Source organism: Orcinus orca, chromosome 21, assembly GCF_937001465.1.
Source record: "Orcinus orca chromosome 21, mOrcOrc1.1, whole genome shotgun sequence".
Lineage (NCBI taxonomy): Eukaryota > Metazoa > Chordata > Mammalia > Artiodactyla > Delphinidae > Orcinus > Orcinus orca.
Genome location: NC_064579.1, coordinates 26,478,083 through 26,495,353, shown reverse-complemented (window position 1 = coordinate 26,495,353; position 17,271 = coordinate 26,478,083). Strand labels below are relative to the sequence as shown.

Below are 17,271 nucleotides of genomic sequence, written 5' to 3'. Positions count from 1 at the left end.
ATTGCTAATATATATTGAGCACTTATTCTCTTCCATGTTCCCTGCTAACTGTTGAATCTGCGTTACCTCATACATGTGTCACAGCACACCCTGTTGCTAGGTTTTATTTTTAATTCCCCTTGTCAAGACATAGAGACTGAAATTTAAGTAATTTGTCCAACATTATACGGTCTGTTTCTGGAGGAGAAACGCAAGTCTGTCTGATCCTGATCCACATAAACCACTGTGCCGGGCACTTTTCTGTAGCCACTTGTCACTCCTGCATCCTTCATTTTAAAATGATCTTTCTCTCTTCTGTTTGTTTTTTTTTTTCGCGGTACGCCGGCCTCTCACTGTTGCGGCGTCTCCTGTTGTGGAGCACAGGCTCCGGATGCGCAGGCTCAGCGGCCATGGCTCACGGGCCCAGCCGCTCCGCGGCATGTGGGATCTTCCCGGACCGGGGCACGAACCCGTGTCCCCTGCATCGGCAGGCGGACTCTCAACCACTGCGCCACCAGGGAAGCCCAATCTTTCTGTTTTAATTTGGCCAAACCTTACCACTTCCCACCTTGAAGTATAATTAAAACTCCTTATACTTAAAACACTTCCTCTTTGAGTTCTTCTCATCCAGATCCTGTAACTTTTCAGGCATCTACACAGCATATCTCCCGAAATGTTGTTCTTCACGTGGAGAAAGAGACTTTGGAAGTGGATGGCATTAAATTTCTCCCCCGCCCCTAAGAAATCCTCCTTGCACTTGTCACGTAACTGCTGTCTCTGCATCTTCTTGTCCCACCAAACGGCCACGATTCAGAGAGTCAGGACAGAGAATAAATGTCAGGTTTCAAGATTTGAAAATCTAGCTTTCAAAGCATTCCGGAAGATGAGTACAGTGGATTGTTCTAATCCTTCCCAAAGGTTTCAGGAGGGAGCGGAGGGCAGTCTGTGGACAAACACATCACGCATCCGTTGGTTTTATTTCCAGGGGTGTATGTCAGGTGGGTGTTTGAGGTTTTATTTCCTTAAGCTGCAGTGAAACTCCTGGAAAGGCCAAGTGTAAATAAGTAGTCTGACATTCACCCTCCGGGGAACCAGTTTCCAAATGCACTTGCCTAATGAAATTTCATTAATTGTGTACATCCTGTTAAAAATGCTGCCCTTCCTCTGATGAATTTCAGACTTCTGTCCGCCAGCCTTTTGTCCCATTTCCTGATGAATATTAGTGACATATTTTATTTTAGTATCATGTTTCCACTTTTCTTCTGGAAAGGGATTTGACATGGTATCCATTTAATGACTGAAACAGTTGGGTCAAAGGTTTGATGTGATAGCCTAATTAAGTCATTGAATTGTGACCATTTGCGCTTGCCAAAGCAGAAGTGTTACAGAGGGATTTTCAGTGAGCCTAATTGGAACGACAGCCTAGGTTTCAAGTCCTGGGTGTACCAACTTGGCTTCGTGGGGTCTGATGGGTGGAACCCTGCCGTGAGAGGAAAGCAGTGTGCCCAGAGCTCCTTTCAACATTCTTTCACATCCACAAGTGTCTGCACTGGGTGCCTGATTCCCATCACCCTAATAGGAATTTCTTGAAGCATCTATGAGGAAGAGTGCACATTACTTCAAGGAATGATTAAAGCAAACTAAATGTAGAGTCCGAGTCAATTCAATAAATATTTACTGAATACTTAATGTGTCCTCATTGCTCTGGGAGACACCAAGAGACCGTCACCATCTTCGGGGAAACTGGTTGAAAAGTTGGTTCAAATAAAAATGGCAGAAGTGACAGTGGGGTTGAGTTTATTTTAAATTAGTCTTGTCCAGCCACTGGATTTTCATGTCTTGGCATTTTTTTTTGTGTGTCTGAGTCATAACTCTTTGTGTAGACCTATAATCATTTTTGTCCATTTTTCACAATTTAAGATATTTTGAGGGCTTCCCTGGTGGCGCAGTGGTTGAGAGTCCGCCTGCCGATGTAGGGGACACGGGTTCGTGCCCCGGTCCGGGAAGATCCCACATGCCGGGGAGCGGCTGGGCCCGTGAGCCATGGCCGCTGAGCCTGCGCGTCTGGAGCCTGTTCTCTGCAACGGGAGAGGCCACAACAGTGAGAGGCCCACATGCCGAAAAAAAGAAAGATATTTTGATAATGTCTTAATGAAATGGCTGATGCCTTTGTAATATTATGTGCGTGTTTGCATTTTCGTGTTTGTTTGCAACTAGAAGTAAATGTTTTAAATCATCCTCAGTTACTTCTATTCTCTTGCTGATATTGTTCACATTAACATTATTTTCCTAAATTATAAGGTTGGTTGAAATCAAAATTTTCATTCTGGACAAGGAAGAAAAACACCAAAAGCATTCATATTCACATACTCCCCCCCAACCCCATCTGGTTTTCTCTCTCTGTTGATGATAGAAATTCAGCGCATGTCTCATGTCTGTCTCTGATTATAAGGTCCCTAGCTCAGGCTAGCTGTTGGGCATCCCGGGTCATAAAATAAAGTGATTCTCCAAGATAGAATTGAAAGTTTTCTACCTTAGGAAATCATAGACAGTTAAATTCCAGACAGTTAAACATGTTTTTAAACAACATTTTAAAAACAGATGTATTGCCTTAGGGATGGTGAATGTGGAATGAAAAACAGAATTTCTTTTTTATGAAAGACCCATAGATGATTATAGAGTATACTGAATTATTTTCTATTATGTTATCAAACAGGTTTTTGTAGACTGTTTTCAGAAATTATTTTCTAAAAACTAGAACTGAGCAAGCTGTGACTATATAGTGATTTCATAAACATGTCAGTAATATTAAACATCTAAATTGTAGTATTTGTTTTCTAAGTGTTTCTATATAGTTTAGTTCGTATGTATTTAATACGAAAATAAAATTAATCTTGGAAATCACTGAAATTCCCTCCCTGTTCACTGGGAAATGTCTATTTATCTCTCTGTTTGCAAACAAAGAAAAAGTGTTCTGTATTACACATATATAACAAAATGTACCCCTATACCAATGCAAAAAATTGGATACAGAAATAGAATAATTTTGTCCATTTGGAAATACTTTTTTTGGAAAATCGTTTCTTTTTTAAATGGTAGGATCCTTGGTGTATTTGAATTCTACATAATAGCAGCTAACTTACTGATGATATGCTAAATTTAAACCAGAAATAGGGAGACAGTAGCCGACAATCATCAACTTCGTCTATTCAACTTAATGGTGCCTCAATTAAGTTCAAAAGTACGTTCTATGAGTGTGAAACGGCATCGTGTCCATTAGGTTTCAAGGCAGTTGAATTAGACAGAGAAGCCTGTCAATATGAAAGGTGAGGAGGCCAAGAAAGACCAGGATCAAGGCTATCTCACTGAAATGCAAGGGAGACAGTACTTGCCTTGTCAAAACGGATACTTAAAACTTTGTTGTGGGGCTTCCCTGGTGGCGCAGTGGTTGGGAGTCCGCCTGCCGATGCGGGGCACGCGGGTTCGTGCCCCGGTCCAGGAGGATCCCACATGCCGCGGAGCGGCTGGGCCCGTGAGCCATAGCCGCTGAGCCTGCGCATCCGGAGCCTGTGCTCCGCAGTGGGAGAGGCCACAAGAGTGAGAGGCCCGCGTACCACAAAAAAATAAATAAAAAAACTTTGTTGTGAATCAGACACTCCAAATGCATATATCCTTACAGATGGCTTGGAATATAATAGTGGTACAGTTTTTGTAAAAGTCTGATAGATTAGCAAATGACAGCTTTATTATTTAATTCAGTTGTTTATCCATCAAACATTGATTGAACACTTATTACTGGTGTGTATCAGGCAGTGCTGGAGGAATAAGGGAAAATATGGCATGGATATTCATTCATGCTGTATTTCTGTTATTTTTTCAGATATCTATATTCTGCTGTATTATCTGATTTCTAACTATGTGGGACTGTAGAATCTCATAATTAAAAAAATAATCTAGATGTCCTTTAGAACACTGAATCTAAGCAGAACTGTATCTTCCCCTCTTAACAAAATCCACTTACTTATACTTTTTAAATATTTCTTTACAGAAGTACTAAATTACAGATTTTACAAAACACAAATCCATTTCTCTGTTTAATTTTTCGACAAAGTTAAGATGATTTTTTGTCCTACATTTGCTAACTTTAGTAGTTCAAAAGTGGTCCATGTCTTGTGATATAAATTGATCTCAGTCGAAAATCTTCCTTTAACTTCTATTTCTTTCTCCTCTTTTTTTCTCCCAATAGTTTTACCCAGCCACACATGTGGAAATCCTGGAGAAATACTGAAAGGAGTTCTCCACGGAACAAGATTCAACATAGGAGACAAGATCCGGTATAGCTGCCTCTCTGGCTACATCTTGGAAGGTCACGCCATTCTGACTTGCATCGTCAGCCCTGGGAATGGAGCATCATGGGACTTTCCAGCCCCGTTTTGCAGAGGTAGGTGCTGTACAGGGAGGGTGTGTGATGAGCTGACACCTGGACTCAGCAAATGGCTTTGGAATTGACATTGGAAAAGTTTCCACTTAACGAAAGCAAGACACATCACGCTGGGTCTTCCCATGTCAGCTCATTCTGTTCCCTAAAGCCATATTGTACGTAACCTAAGAAACCATGACTGCACCCTGTGAAGTCAATAACAAATTTAGATATGTTCCTTAAACATCCAAATTTTTCTTCATCCTGTTTCTCAAACCTTGTGGACTTCTACCTATTTTTATCACTTACTGTCATAGCATTCTAAGATTTAATGCACACATTTATGGCCTCCTTGCTTTGAAGTTTCCTTTTTTACCTTTTTCTCATTAAAAACGGCAGATACCCCTTGATAATTAAATTATACCATTGGAAGACTCTTGCAACACTCTCGGGCTTTAGAGATAGACCATAAAGGATTGCACCAGTGCAAGTGTTCCTCGTTATGATTTGTTGCAAGATTAGAATCAGTTTTCTGGAAGCCTTGTGATTTTTAGTCTTTTCTGTGACATTATTTTCCTGATCCAGTAACTTTAGGAAAGGGCATGCTTTGACTCTTAGGTTTTGATTTTCCTAAGAAAAAACTCACTTTATGGTTTCAAATGTAAAAGTGTAGCTTACATTTATTGAGGTCTTAATGTAATTCAGAAAATGTGCTAAGTGCTTTACCTGAATCGTATCGCTGAATTCTCACAAAACCCCACTGAAATAATAAACACTCACACTCATTTAACAGGTAAAGAAGCAAATTTTAATTTTCAAAAGGTTCCAAAAGATAGCATATGATGAGTTAAGACACAAACCCATGTCTGAATTTTTTTTATTGAAGTATGGTTGATTTATAATATTGTGTTAGTTTCAGGTGTACAGCAAAGTGATTTGGTTATACCTATATCTATGGATGTATCTATATTCTTTTTTTCAATTATTTTCCATTATAGTTTATTACAAGAACCCATGTCCAACTTTTTATTCACGTATGTAACCAGGCAAATCCACAGCCTTAGCTTAAGTCCTCATATCAAAATGTGTTTTTTTCATCAGTCTGTTTATATTTTCGTCTATGCTATTTTAATGAATACTTTTCTATTTTTTTTGTTATCTCTGTTACGCGTTGCAGTCTCATGAGATCTTCCCAACGCTACTTATCTTAGTTATGGCATATTGCTGCTGCTGCTATTACTATTACTACAACTAGTATTAGTACTGTTACTACTACTGCCATTAATACTACAGCTGGTAACTAGTACATAGCGATTGCTTGTTATGAGCAGGCATTACTTTTTCATGTGTAATCGTCACAGTAGGTATTTTATTAAAGAAGTGTTTTACACGTGAGGCATCTGAGGGTTAGATGGGAAACATAACTTGTTCAAGGTATTCCAGCTGGTAATTACCAGAGGTCAGATCCACCGTCTTCAAATCATCCCTGTGTCCTAGAGAAATTCCTGCTGTGGACGTTTTCTACCACACGCATCCATTACTCCTCCTGAAATGCTCATTTTCTTGCATGTTCCTCAGGTCTATTGTATCTCTCTTCTTTTTTTCCTTAGTGCTATTAATTATTTTACATCTTCTATTGTCAAAACAGTGGTGTCCTCAAAATCCAGATTTCTGTGTCCCTTCCCTTGTCTTTTCACTGATCCCCTCAACTAAGTGATACTGTTTAAGGACGCTGTCCCTTGGATATCCTAAATATATTCCTTTTTCCCTATTTCTACCACTGTGTATCTGATACTCACTCCGTGGAAACGTTGCAGTCACTCTCTCCACTTTGCCCTGCTTGCCCCTTTTATTCTGTCAGACTGTCTTTCACGTCTCCCCTTTCCCACGCCAGCTGTCCCGTTCCAGTTGTGTTTTCTTCTCACCCAGACCAGCTTCAAGTTGGTGAAATGAGCGCCACATCCAGAATCTCAGCCTTCATCCGACACTCTCCTCCTTAGTCCCGCTCCCAACACACACGTCTTCGTCATCACCTGTGCTCTCTCAGCCAGACCACGTCAGTGACTCAACGAGAATTAAGTGCAAACCCTTGAAAACGCTGCCCCCGTGCTCCATCACCTCGTCTGAACTGACTTGTCCCCTTTCATCCGTTAGTGTTCCCAGACACAGATGTTATCCTTTTGTCTCCACGCGATGCTTTGCTTGATCTGACTTCCCAAAAGCCAGCTGTGTGCGTCTCCCCCAAGTGCTGTGTTCCTCACACCAAGCTGTTAGCTTGGCATCCCCTCCACGGTGGGAGTATTGACACCAGAAATCAGCAAACTCTACAAAGCAGGGTTTCTTCCCAAAGAGTTCCTTAACCAGCTCACCACTCCATGCCTAAATCCAAACTGTCACTCATTTTTTCCTGTTATGAAGTTTTCCCTTTCATCTCCGTTAAAGCCATAAATCTTACTTAGTTGTCAAGTTCACACTTAAGCCCAAATTTTAGTCACCTTTTTTTTAACCATTGCAACCCCTTTTTAAATTCTTTAAGAAAACCCAAGTCCTTTTGTCTTGAGCATTTATTTTGTTGCTATTTTATATTTTAACCTTGTCTTCAGCGTTTCCTCAACTAGTTTGTAACCCCCCAGGACATAATTTACAGTCATAAAAACTGTGTGACTATGTCCTTGCTTCTACCTTAAAATTATCCGAATCCATAGCTATTTACCCCTAATGCTGTACCTGATCCCCCATTCAAACATTTAATAGAGGAGTGGAAATATGCTGGGCATCAAATGAGGAGTTATTATAAACTGGAAAATGCAAAAATAAATATTAACAGTAACTATGCCAGTTTCTGTTTTGCTCATACCTCCCCAAGCATTTTCTTCTGAATTGAAGGGTCTTTACAAATTTCACAATTATAAAACTTACAAAGTCAAAGTTGATGTAACAGTCAGCTCATAATCTTTCCTATGTTGTCACCAATTTATTAAATCCAAACCATATCAAGACGCTTTTATCATAATATTTATCTTTTCTTCTATATTATAGATTATTAAATTTATGCTTATTTCAGTGCTTGGGATAGTAACATTTCAAAGGGCATTAAATTTGATATAATTCTTTTATGTAACAGATTTGAAAGATACAACACAGTTTGTCATTGATTTTGGGTAACTGGATCATAAAGAAAAAAGTCGATAATCGAATTCTTATAAATGTGTAGATGTGGCATATCTAGAGGAGATAAATTAATTTCAGCGATATGGACTTAGATCATTTTAAAAAATGAAATGAGTGTATTTTCTGCTTCCCCAACATCCTAGATATTTTGTTCCAGGAATTGCTTGAGTCATCTTAAAGTGCTGCTAACAGTAACACCGCTGAATCTCTTTGCAATGACCCTTTCCTAGTGTTGACAATTTTACATTGTAACTCCAAGTGGCAGTATTTAACCTGAACAGTGACACTTAAATGTAGCATTTCTAGAGTCACGTGGTGCTCTTTAAAGAAAAAGGATATAGCCATATATTTAATAAAGTCAGTGCATAATGAAGTGGGAGGTCAGCCAGATTTACTTAAAGCTGATTCCCTTAAACAGGAGACCAGCATCAAACCGACTTCTTCCAAGGATGAGAGTTCAGATTGTCTCCTTCTGGAGGTGTGTTTTTGTCTTCCTCATTAATCCTTGAGTTTTCACCTAAATGTCTGTATCTTCCTTCATCTCCCTTCATTATTGCACATCGTTCCTATTGTCCCTTCTGATCTTTACAAAGATGTACTGTTTCTGTATTTGCAAGTGTGGTGTGTATTTAGAGGAGAAACATAAAAAGGGGAAAAGAAAAAGAAAAAAAAAAACTAGATCTACTTAATGACGTATGCTCCCAACTCAGAATTTAAATGCCTTCTTAATTTATGTTTCCCCTATTCTATTACTAAATCACAAAGACTATAATGTCACGGTCCAGGAATGATCATAAATGACTTTGAGCTCCAGGATAATAGAGAGCCGTAGCATATGAAATCCAAAAGAGAAGGTATTCTCCTTGAGTGGAAAATGCGCACGGTGGGTCCTTGTCTCCAGATTTGTGATAAGATTGTCCGAGAAGGCAGAAAGGAAGTAGGTCAGGAGCTGCGTTTGGAAAATGCTCCTTCGTAAGAAACCTGTTGTCTGATGTGGAGAAATCCCCAGGGAGAAGTGGTCCTGTCCTCACATTAGTCCACCATTAGGTGGGGAAGTTGTTCTGAAACCATCTCCCTTTGGTCCCTTCAGTGAGCATTTCCGTCCACTGCAGCTCTCCAATCCTGGATCTCGTTTTTGAAAGCATTAGTGTGATCTTTCGTCAACTGTCTTATTCCATGGGTATAATCACATAGGAAATGTATATACGTTTGGGGACATGAGCTATATCTCTGGTCCTGGAAAAGGCTAGGCTCCTTTACGCTCTGGAAAGATGATAGGATGGTTGCATCAGGCATATGCCACCTGAAATAAGCCAGCTCTAAGCAAACACTAGTCTTCTCAGCCAGAGATGCCTGCTCCCCCTTCCCCAAACATTACCTTCTGATATGCCTTAATTCTTTCAATGATGGAGCGCTTTGTATTTGCCAAGTATGCTTCAGAAAATAATTCTTAGCAGCTACTGCAGAGCTGAGATCCCTAAAGTCATAGCTCTGGACATTCCCATTCACAGGCTGTCCTAAATAACTTATTTTTGTATATTCTATGCTTCATAGATTAACCTGTATTAACATTATGTGCACGACTCATATGAACTACCCTAGAACGGCATCTAAAAATCATATGTATGCAATGTCAGTTTGTAAATATGCTGAAACCCATGAATGTATGATCCTGTGTATACCTCAAATCACCTTGAGATGTATGCAGGGAAAGTAATAGTAGTCTTGTTTTGAAGGTAAGGAACTAAAGCTTCAATTGTGTTGACATATGTTGGTTTATGACTTGAACTTTGTAGCAAGACAGCTGTCCTTCTGATTTTATCATTCTACTCTTACTAAATTTGATTAAGTAGCATTTGTACATCATTTAAAAATTTAATAATACTGAAGGGATTATAGTGAAAAGGAACATCCTGTTGAAGCATCCATACTCTTAGGCTGTAGACATTTCAATAAAATTTAACCATTTTTGTCATTATTATCTTATATATGCTTATACTGTTCTTTCTTGCTTTATCAAGTTAAAACTTTTTAAATTGACATCTTGCAATGAGTGTTACTGTAATTTTATCACTCCATTCACCATGTCTTGTTTCTTCCAATTTAATTTAGATTTCTAAACATTATAAATCTGAATAACGCACTTGACCGTTCATACCTTATTTCTTTCATTTTTGACAGCATCTTTCGCCTGTCCACTGTATAAGGTGTGACTATCACTGCCTCTGCTCTTTCCAGTAAATGTTCTAATACTTTCCTTCCTCTATGTTCTCTCAGCTGTAATAGCACTTTTGCAGTATCAAAGTTGTGAACATGTACGTTTTATTCTGTGCTCGTAATTAAGTCCTTCTTAATTTGTCTGAAGGCTGGATAGCAATAAACAACATTCGTGTTATTACAACTGCGTACATACTGTTCCAACGTCATCATCCCTGTGCCACTCCAAGAGAGTTCAGATCAGATGAGTTCTTTCTTAGCCTAATTATTCATAATAATGCCACAGTTACTTTTTTCCCCCACATTTGGACCAAGACTTTCTCGTTCTGCTTGTTTAGTTAATGTAACATTAGCAGGCTCCAGTGTTACTATTGTCTGCTTTGCGTGTTAAACCCCAAATGAGTATTTCTGACTGGGGTTGGTTTTGATTGAGCGGTGATTTGGGGACTTTTGTGTCTGGCTTTCAGTCAGGGTTGGCAGCTTTGTCTCCATCCATTGGCAGAGGGAGGAAAGAGCCTGGGGTTGTTATGGGCAGGCCTCCCACACGTATATCGCTCTGGTTAGACTCAGTCGTGTGGGCGTCCTTAACTGCAAGGAAAGCTCGAACGAAAAGGCAGAAGAAAAAGCAGATTTGGTAAATGGCTGGCCTGTTGCCGTGACTGCCTTCTATTTGTCCTAAATTTTTGAATTATTTTTTTCCCTTTGTTGATTTATAAAACTTATGTTTCATTCCAGTAATCCAGATATCTTCTACTTTACACTTATTTGAATTATTGCTGGGAATGAACTCTGTTCTTCTTCCTGAAGGTCACTGACATTTCTCTAACGTAAACCAGATTGCATCGTATTTTGCATACACTCGTCTTCTGCAGTTCCTGAAGTCTCGGTCATCACCACTCTCAGCATATTGTACCTTTGTCCCCTTGTCTGTACCCCTTTTGCTCTCATTTTCCCAAATCCATCACTTCCCTCTCCCTGTTCCCTCAGAGGGTCCAGCACTGGCTTGTAGGTCTGTTATAAGGCAGTGTTTCTGACACTTCTTCCCTGTTCCACTCAACCTGTTCACTATTTTGTAAATCCTGTCTTCTTTTCTCTTTGTTTCATCTCAGACAGTTTCCTGAGAAAGGTTGCTTTGGAGGAAAACCCTTTGAGCTTTAGCATGCCTGCAAATAGTCCCTGTCTGCATCCGTAGTGATGGACAGTCTAGCTGAGTATCAAATTATACATGGAAACCATTTCCTCCCAGAATTGTTAAAGCATCGTTTCATTATTTTAAGCATATTATTGGCTTCTGCTTGAAAAGAAATATTCCAAACTAGAAAAGTAGTAAGTTTTCCAGGCATATGTCAAAAAAGAGAGAGAGAGAGAAAAAAAAAAAAACAGGTCTTTAAAAAAGCATCCACAAGTGAAACATTATTTGAGGGAAGATACTATATTCATAATCTTTTGGAGTAGAAGGATAACATACAGCATGGGGAAAAGCCAAAGACGTTCGGAATTAGCTAGGTTGTAGCCCAGAGCATCCTTCTTCTGTGTGATGGAGCTGGTGGGGGGCAGTGACCGTCATCATTCAGGCAGGGGCTCGGGGCTGTCCAGCTGCCACACGCCTAACCAAGAAAAACTCCCAGGTCCTCAGTATTTAGATCAGTGCCGTTCGCTAGAAATATAACGCAACCCACAAGTGGGAGCCAATTATGTAATTAAAATTTCCTAATAACTACATCGATAAAGTAAAAAGAAACAGGTGCATTTAATTTTAAGAATGCATTTTCTTAACCCAGCATAGTCCAAAGATGGCCATTTCTACACATAATCAGTATTATTAATATTAATGAAGTAGTTTGCACTTTTCCCCGAGTCTTTAAAACCTTACGCGCATTTCACAGTTAAATCATTTCTCAAGGTGAACTAGCCGCATGTTCTCATTAGCTATGTATGCTAGTATCTACTGTTTCAGACAGCTCAGACTTAGCAAGCAGAAGAATTTTAGTTTTCTTTTTTTCTATCCACAACAATCGTTAATGTATGCAGAGTTCTGGTGCTGTGAGTACATGTCACTTTCACTTATGATGTAGGGTTCAGTATACAGTTGTAGTTTTATGATAAGGACTCATAAGAAAATGGGTCTGAAATACACACATGTATGCCATTCTCTGATTGGAATTCTCCCCTTTAACTTCTCGGCAATTGCTGAAACAGATTTGAGCTGAATAGTATTGGAAAGGAGAAGCCTAGTTTTACTTTTACTTTTAAGCAGAAGATCACGGTGAGCCTAGCTCTCCAGTAATCCAAAAAGATTTCTCAAAAGGAATCTCGTTTCAGATACTATCTTACTTTGGGAAGAAATGATATTGGGATCTAATGAACAAAGATTATGGGAAATTTTGAAGAAGAGGCTAATTAGCTATAGTGGAGCTGGCAAAGAATTGGAAATAGCTTTGTGCGTGTATGGCTCCAGATGTATAAAAGAATAAAAATAAGAGTGATTCTAGGGAGAAAATAAACTAGGTTCAATTCTGGGACCTAGCAGTTATGGTCTATGCTACTGTAAGTACATTGGATTCCTCTCTCACACTTCTTTTCCATCTGTAAACTACTACATATACTACGGTAAGATGTTCGTACAGCAACCTAGCTACAGAGACCACACACCCAATTTCTACACAGTATCGTCAATAGAAAAGCAAATGTTTTGAAAAGATTGATATTCTCAGTGTTAGTATGAGGATTAAGTGAAATGACATATGCAAAACATCCTGCAAAGTCTTTAACACATAAAGAAGGTGAATAAAGCACAGGTGGTCTAGCATGATGCTTATGGGCTGTGCAGTGTTATTTTCTCTCTGTCGTCAATTTTCCTACCTGTGTAATAGTACCTATTTCACAGGTCTGTTGTAAAGATTAAATGAGATAATCCAGATAAAATCCTTAACAGAGAACTCGACACAGTGAAGTTCTATGTGTATTAGCTGTTATAATTACTGTTTCTATCTTCTCCCCGCTCCAGTTTTGAAAGCAAATTCAGATTTAAGTGATTGGAGACAAATAGATTATAGGATCTCAGTGCTAGTAGCTCTTAAACAAATGGCTTTTCTGCATTACTGAAATTCTTTGGGGGGGAAAAAAAAAAAACAACAACTACCAGGCTGATTTAAGAAGAGAAACTGAATGAATAGAGACTCAGACAAAGAGCCAGTTAAGTGCCTACTAAAGGGTGAGTCCGTGTCAGGACAGGTCATTGTGTTTTATGTGTCACTACTTGGGCTGCAATAAGGAAACAAAAGCCACGTATACAGCGTGCGTGTAGATACACATATGCATATAAATAGCATGACAGTATCGAAAATGTAGATTTGGCAATAGTCAGCTGGAGATTATTTCTAGATTCCTTTTCCTTAAGGGACTAATCAATCAACCTTTTTCTTAAGGGATCAATCAATCAAACTCAACATATTTTTAATAAGGAACACATGGAGGAGCATCTGTTATCTAATGATAGACATTTCAGCTTGGTCACTCAAATTGTAGATTTTTAAGAAAAAGGTGCGGTGATAATAACAGTTAAACCTGTAGCAATGACCAAATGTCAGACATCATTTACATGCTTTACAAATATTCTTGTGTTTAACTTTCACAATAACCCCGCAAGTTTTGTATTATCGTTGATCCTGCTTTTCAGTCAGAGAGACTCGGGCACAGAGACGTGAGGTGACTTTTCTGAGGTCACACAGTAGTGAATGGGAGAGTTGGAATCTGGGCCTGGTGTCTTATGCCATTGGGCACTGCAGTGCCCGGCTCTTTCCCTTTTAATTTATGAGAATAAAAAAATAGGTTCCTTTAAAGAAGGAACTTACATTTTCATTGGGGAACAAATATTTGAAGTTGGATTAGACAGACAAACATTTTCTTCTCGAGGGATTGGTGCTTGAGCCCTGAGGAATCTGGGAAGGGGTGGAGAGAACACGGCTTGTCTGGGGATGTCCTTCTTCTGAGAATGAAGCGTGTGCCTTGGTTTTCTCCGGGGGAGATGGAGCTTGGTGGTCTCTAGCATCCTCCCGTTTCTCCACCTGCTCCTTGGGAAATGCAGGAGAAGGTGTCTGGCAGACCTGCAGGCCCTTCAGAGATTACGAGCCTAAAAAGAGAAATATAAGGGCAGTAAGATGCCGGCAGGGAAGAGTGACTGCCAGTCTCAGTATTTTCTGCAGAAGCCTGTGGTTCAAAGCAAGCACCAGCTAAAACTGTTTTCTGTGGGCTTGATGGGAGCTACCACCAGCCACAGCCTCAGGGCTTTCAGATGAACAACATGATGTATAAACCCAGCTCAAGAGAGCCTTGAGCCCAAAGAGAGCTGTTTGGCAGTAGGATCTTTCTTATTATATTTTAAAGGCTAACGTATGACTTGCTGCAGCCGTTTCTTTGTAGAGTAAGTCAATCTTGGAGCACAGGAGGCAAGCAGGGATCAATTTGCCCCAGTCAGATGGTCTTCCTTCTCTGGGGAAGGCTTCTCTTTGCATGAAGTTGGTCCTCTTTCCTCTTTCTCTGTCGCAACCCTAAATCCTTCCCTACCGCCAATTTGTCCTCGCAGGGATTCTCATGTGGGGGCAGAAAGGTGAGGCCTGAAGGATGCTGCTGGCATCTGGGCTCCGTGAACCTGCAGGGTACTGGTTCCAGGCAGAGTGGTGTTAGGAGGCCCTTGAGACCAGATAGAAGCTACCTGAGACGTGATTGGCCAGTAACTCTTCCCTCCCTATTTTCCATTTTTGGCCAACAGAATCTTTTTCAGCCACTATGAATTACTAAAGAAGGAAAGCCAGGGGGAAGTAGAAATAGCATGGCTAAGCATTTTATTTAGACCAGATCTCTGCGGCAGGTGTTGCGTTATAAACTTGGCATACATTCGTTTATGTTTTCTTGTCCAAAAGTGTTCAAGGTTAATATCGATACTGAGAGTTTGCAGATGAGGGATCTAACTCCCTGAGATGTGAGGGATCCTGTCCAGGGCTGCAGACACAGTAGGTGGTAAAGGCCATTCTCATGTTGTGTCTTCTGCTTGGCGTGGGTAAGGAGAGGTGTTTTTGTTTTTTCCTTTTGTTCTGTTGAGAAGCGTGATCTGTAAACCACTGACAAATAACCATAAGTGAGTTATGATCAGGGACTAAAACTGCTTACTCACCAAGACTCTGACCTTGTTTCTCTCTGTCTCAACAAAAGCATTTAAGATAAATATTCACCTAAAAGTGTCAAAACACAGTGTCACTGTTACTTGAGAGTTTTAAAGAGTGTAGGATATGGCAGCTGTTTTGCTTTTTTTGAAGAGTTGATGGATTTTATGCATTTCAGGACAGTTGTATTTCCTCGGAAGGATGACTGAGAGCACGCAAACATGCCACCAAGTACAGTACCAGGAGCAGTGTCGGCAATACCTTTAATAAAACATGCTAAACAAGGGATGTCAGTGCCTGAAGCTGCAAGTTTCTTTAACTGATAAGCCTTACATAAGGTGACTGGAAATGACAACGTGGCACTGGCCAGCGCTTTACGAAATGTCACTCAGGGTGTTTAATTGCAGACATTCTGCCACTAGTGATGATGGGGAAGACAAATGCTGGGAGAACATGTAGCTGGAGGGGAGGAGAAGGGAGAGAAGTCATGCTTTTTGTGGGTACCGATCAATTCTGTGATATTTAAAACACAGCTGGGTTTTCATCAGTTATGTTACAGAGGTAACGTTGTAAAATGAATCTCAGATGATCTTTCTTGTCAGGACCAAGCATTGCAAAGTAAGATTGAATGAGGTAGTCTTCATATAAGAAACTCAGATCTAAATAAAGTTTGAATGGCTTTAGACAATTGAGTTTTCAGCACTTTTCTTGCATACTGTGTAATAACCAACTCTAAGTCTTACCAAAATTGAAAAAAAAAATCAATAACATATGTCAACATTATTAGAGTAAATCTGGTCTACATGGTTTGCATTTCACTATGATACAAGGCTTTCTGATAAGCACTCTTTTTTTTAATATATATTATCTCATTAAATACAATCTTGGAACTGGTTTAAAGCATAGTCATAAGTGCCTGTATACAAATCATTTTGTGGATCAATTTACAGTATTTTTCCATGATTTGTTTTTCCATGTAAGTACCATATTAGGTTGCAGGGCTGAAGTTGTCTAGTGCCCAAAAAAACACACGTCCAATTAAATGCCATTCATTGTGACAGGCAGTGATGGAGGTGTTTAATAGCGAGGACTTGGTCATTCAAGGTCTTGGTCATTCAAGGTCATTTCTTACTTACTAGCTCAACATCATGGACAAACTGTCTGCAAAACCTCTGGTTCTGAATCTGTTGAATTGGATTAGTGCTACTTTTTTTTTTTTTTTATAATTGAAGTATAGTTGATTGACAATGTTGTGTTACTTTAAAGTGCAGAGCAAAGTGATTCTGTTTGGATTATACATATATAGCTGGATTAAAACTACTTTTAATTTCATGGGACTGGTAAAGTTTAAATGAGATGCTTGAAGTACTTAATACCAATAATAGCTATTATTATTGAAATCATTATCATTGAAGAGCTAGAATGGAACAGAAATGGAGACCAAAGGAAGCCAATTCATCCTCTGAAAAGCTCTTAGAGACTAAAGTCATAGAGCATAGTGCATTGTTTTCTCTTTTTAAGATTGGTATTAAATCATAAACATTTCAGTTTTAACTGACAGCATTTTCTTCTCAATATCCTCAATATTATACAAAGGAATAGTTCTCTCTCTCCCCATAATTGAACATAATGATTGTTTCCAGTGTTTGCTTCTACACATAATGCTATAATTAGTGTCTCTGTACATATAACATTGCTTTTGTTTCTTCTGTTTGATTATTTCCTAAGGATAGAATTCTCAGAATGTTATTTATGCTTTGCAAATTTGCTGAACAAATTTCCATGCCACAAGTATTTTCGCTACAATTACTCTTGGTTTTGATATTAGTATTTCCTTTTAAGTTGCTGAGAATTTACTAGCATTAAAATGATGCCCCAAAGTTGCTTTTTTTTTTTAATTGCCAGTAGAATATGTCTGCTGTCTATTTGTATTTGTTCATTTGTTCTTTCAAGAAACGTTTATCCAGGAGAGACAAGATGTCAGATACGTTTAACAGTCGGGTCACTAGACTTTTTCTGTCAAGGGCCAGATAGCAAATATTTTATGTGTTTCAAGCCATATGGTCTCTGTTTCCGCTACTGTAGTCAGTCATTTTAGAGCAAAAGTCTCCATAGACGCTACCTAAACAAATAGGCATGGCTGTTTCCAGTAAAACTCTATTTACAGTAACAGATACTGGGCTGTATGTAGCCCACAGGCTGTAGTTTGCTTACATTAGTTCTTCGCTGGGGCTACAAAGCGAACAAAACTAGAAAGATGCCAACTGCCATGAGAATATCTTAATGGGTAGAGGTAGACCACAGAAATCGAAAAACAATGAG

At 39.3% G+C, this 17,271-nt stretch overlaps 1 protein-coding gene across 2 annotated transcripts in view; it reads left to right on the top strand.

Annotated features, from left to right (window-relative positions):
• The window catches only part of CSMD1 (CUB and Sushi multiple domains 1), a 1,746,885-nt gene that overhangs the window by 866,253 nt on the left and 863,361 nt on the right, over positions 1-17,271 (top strand). For both annotated transcript variants that reach the window (XM_049704254.1, XM_049704253.1), the window contains exon 4: positions 4,226-4,420. In XM_049704254.1, the coding sequence (XP_049560211.1) occupies positions 4,226-4,420 (195 nt within the window). The remainder of the gene's footprint in view (positions 1-4,225; positions 4,421-17,271) is intronic.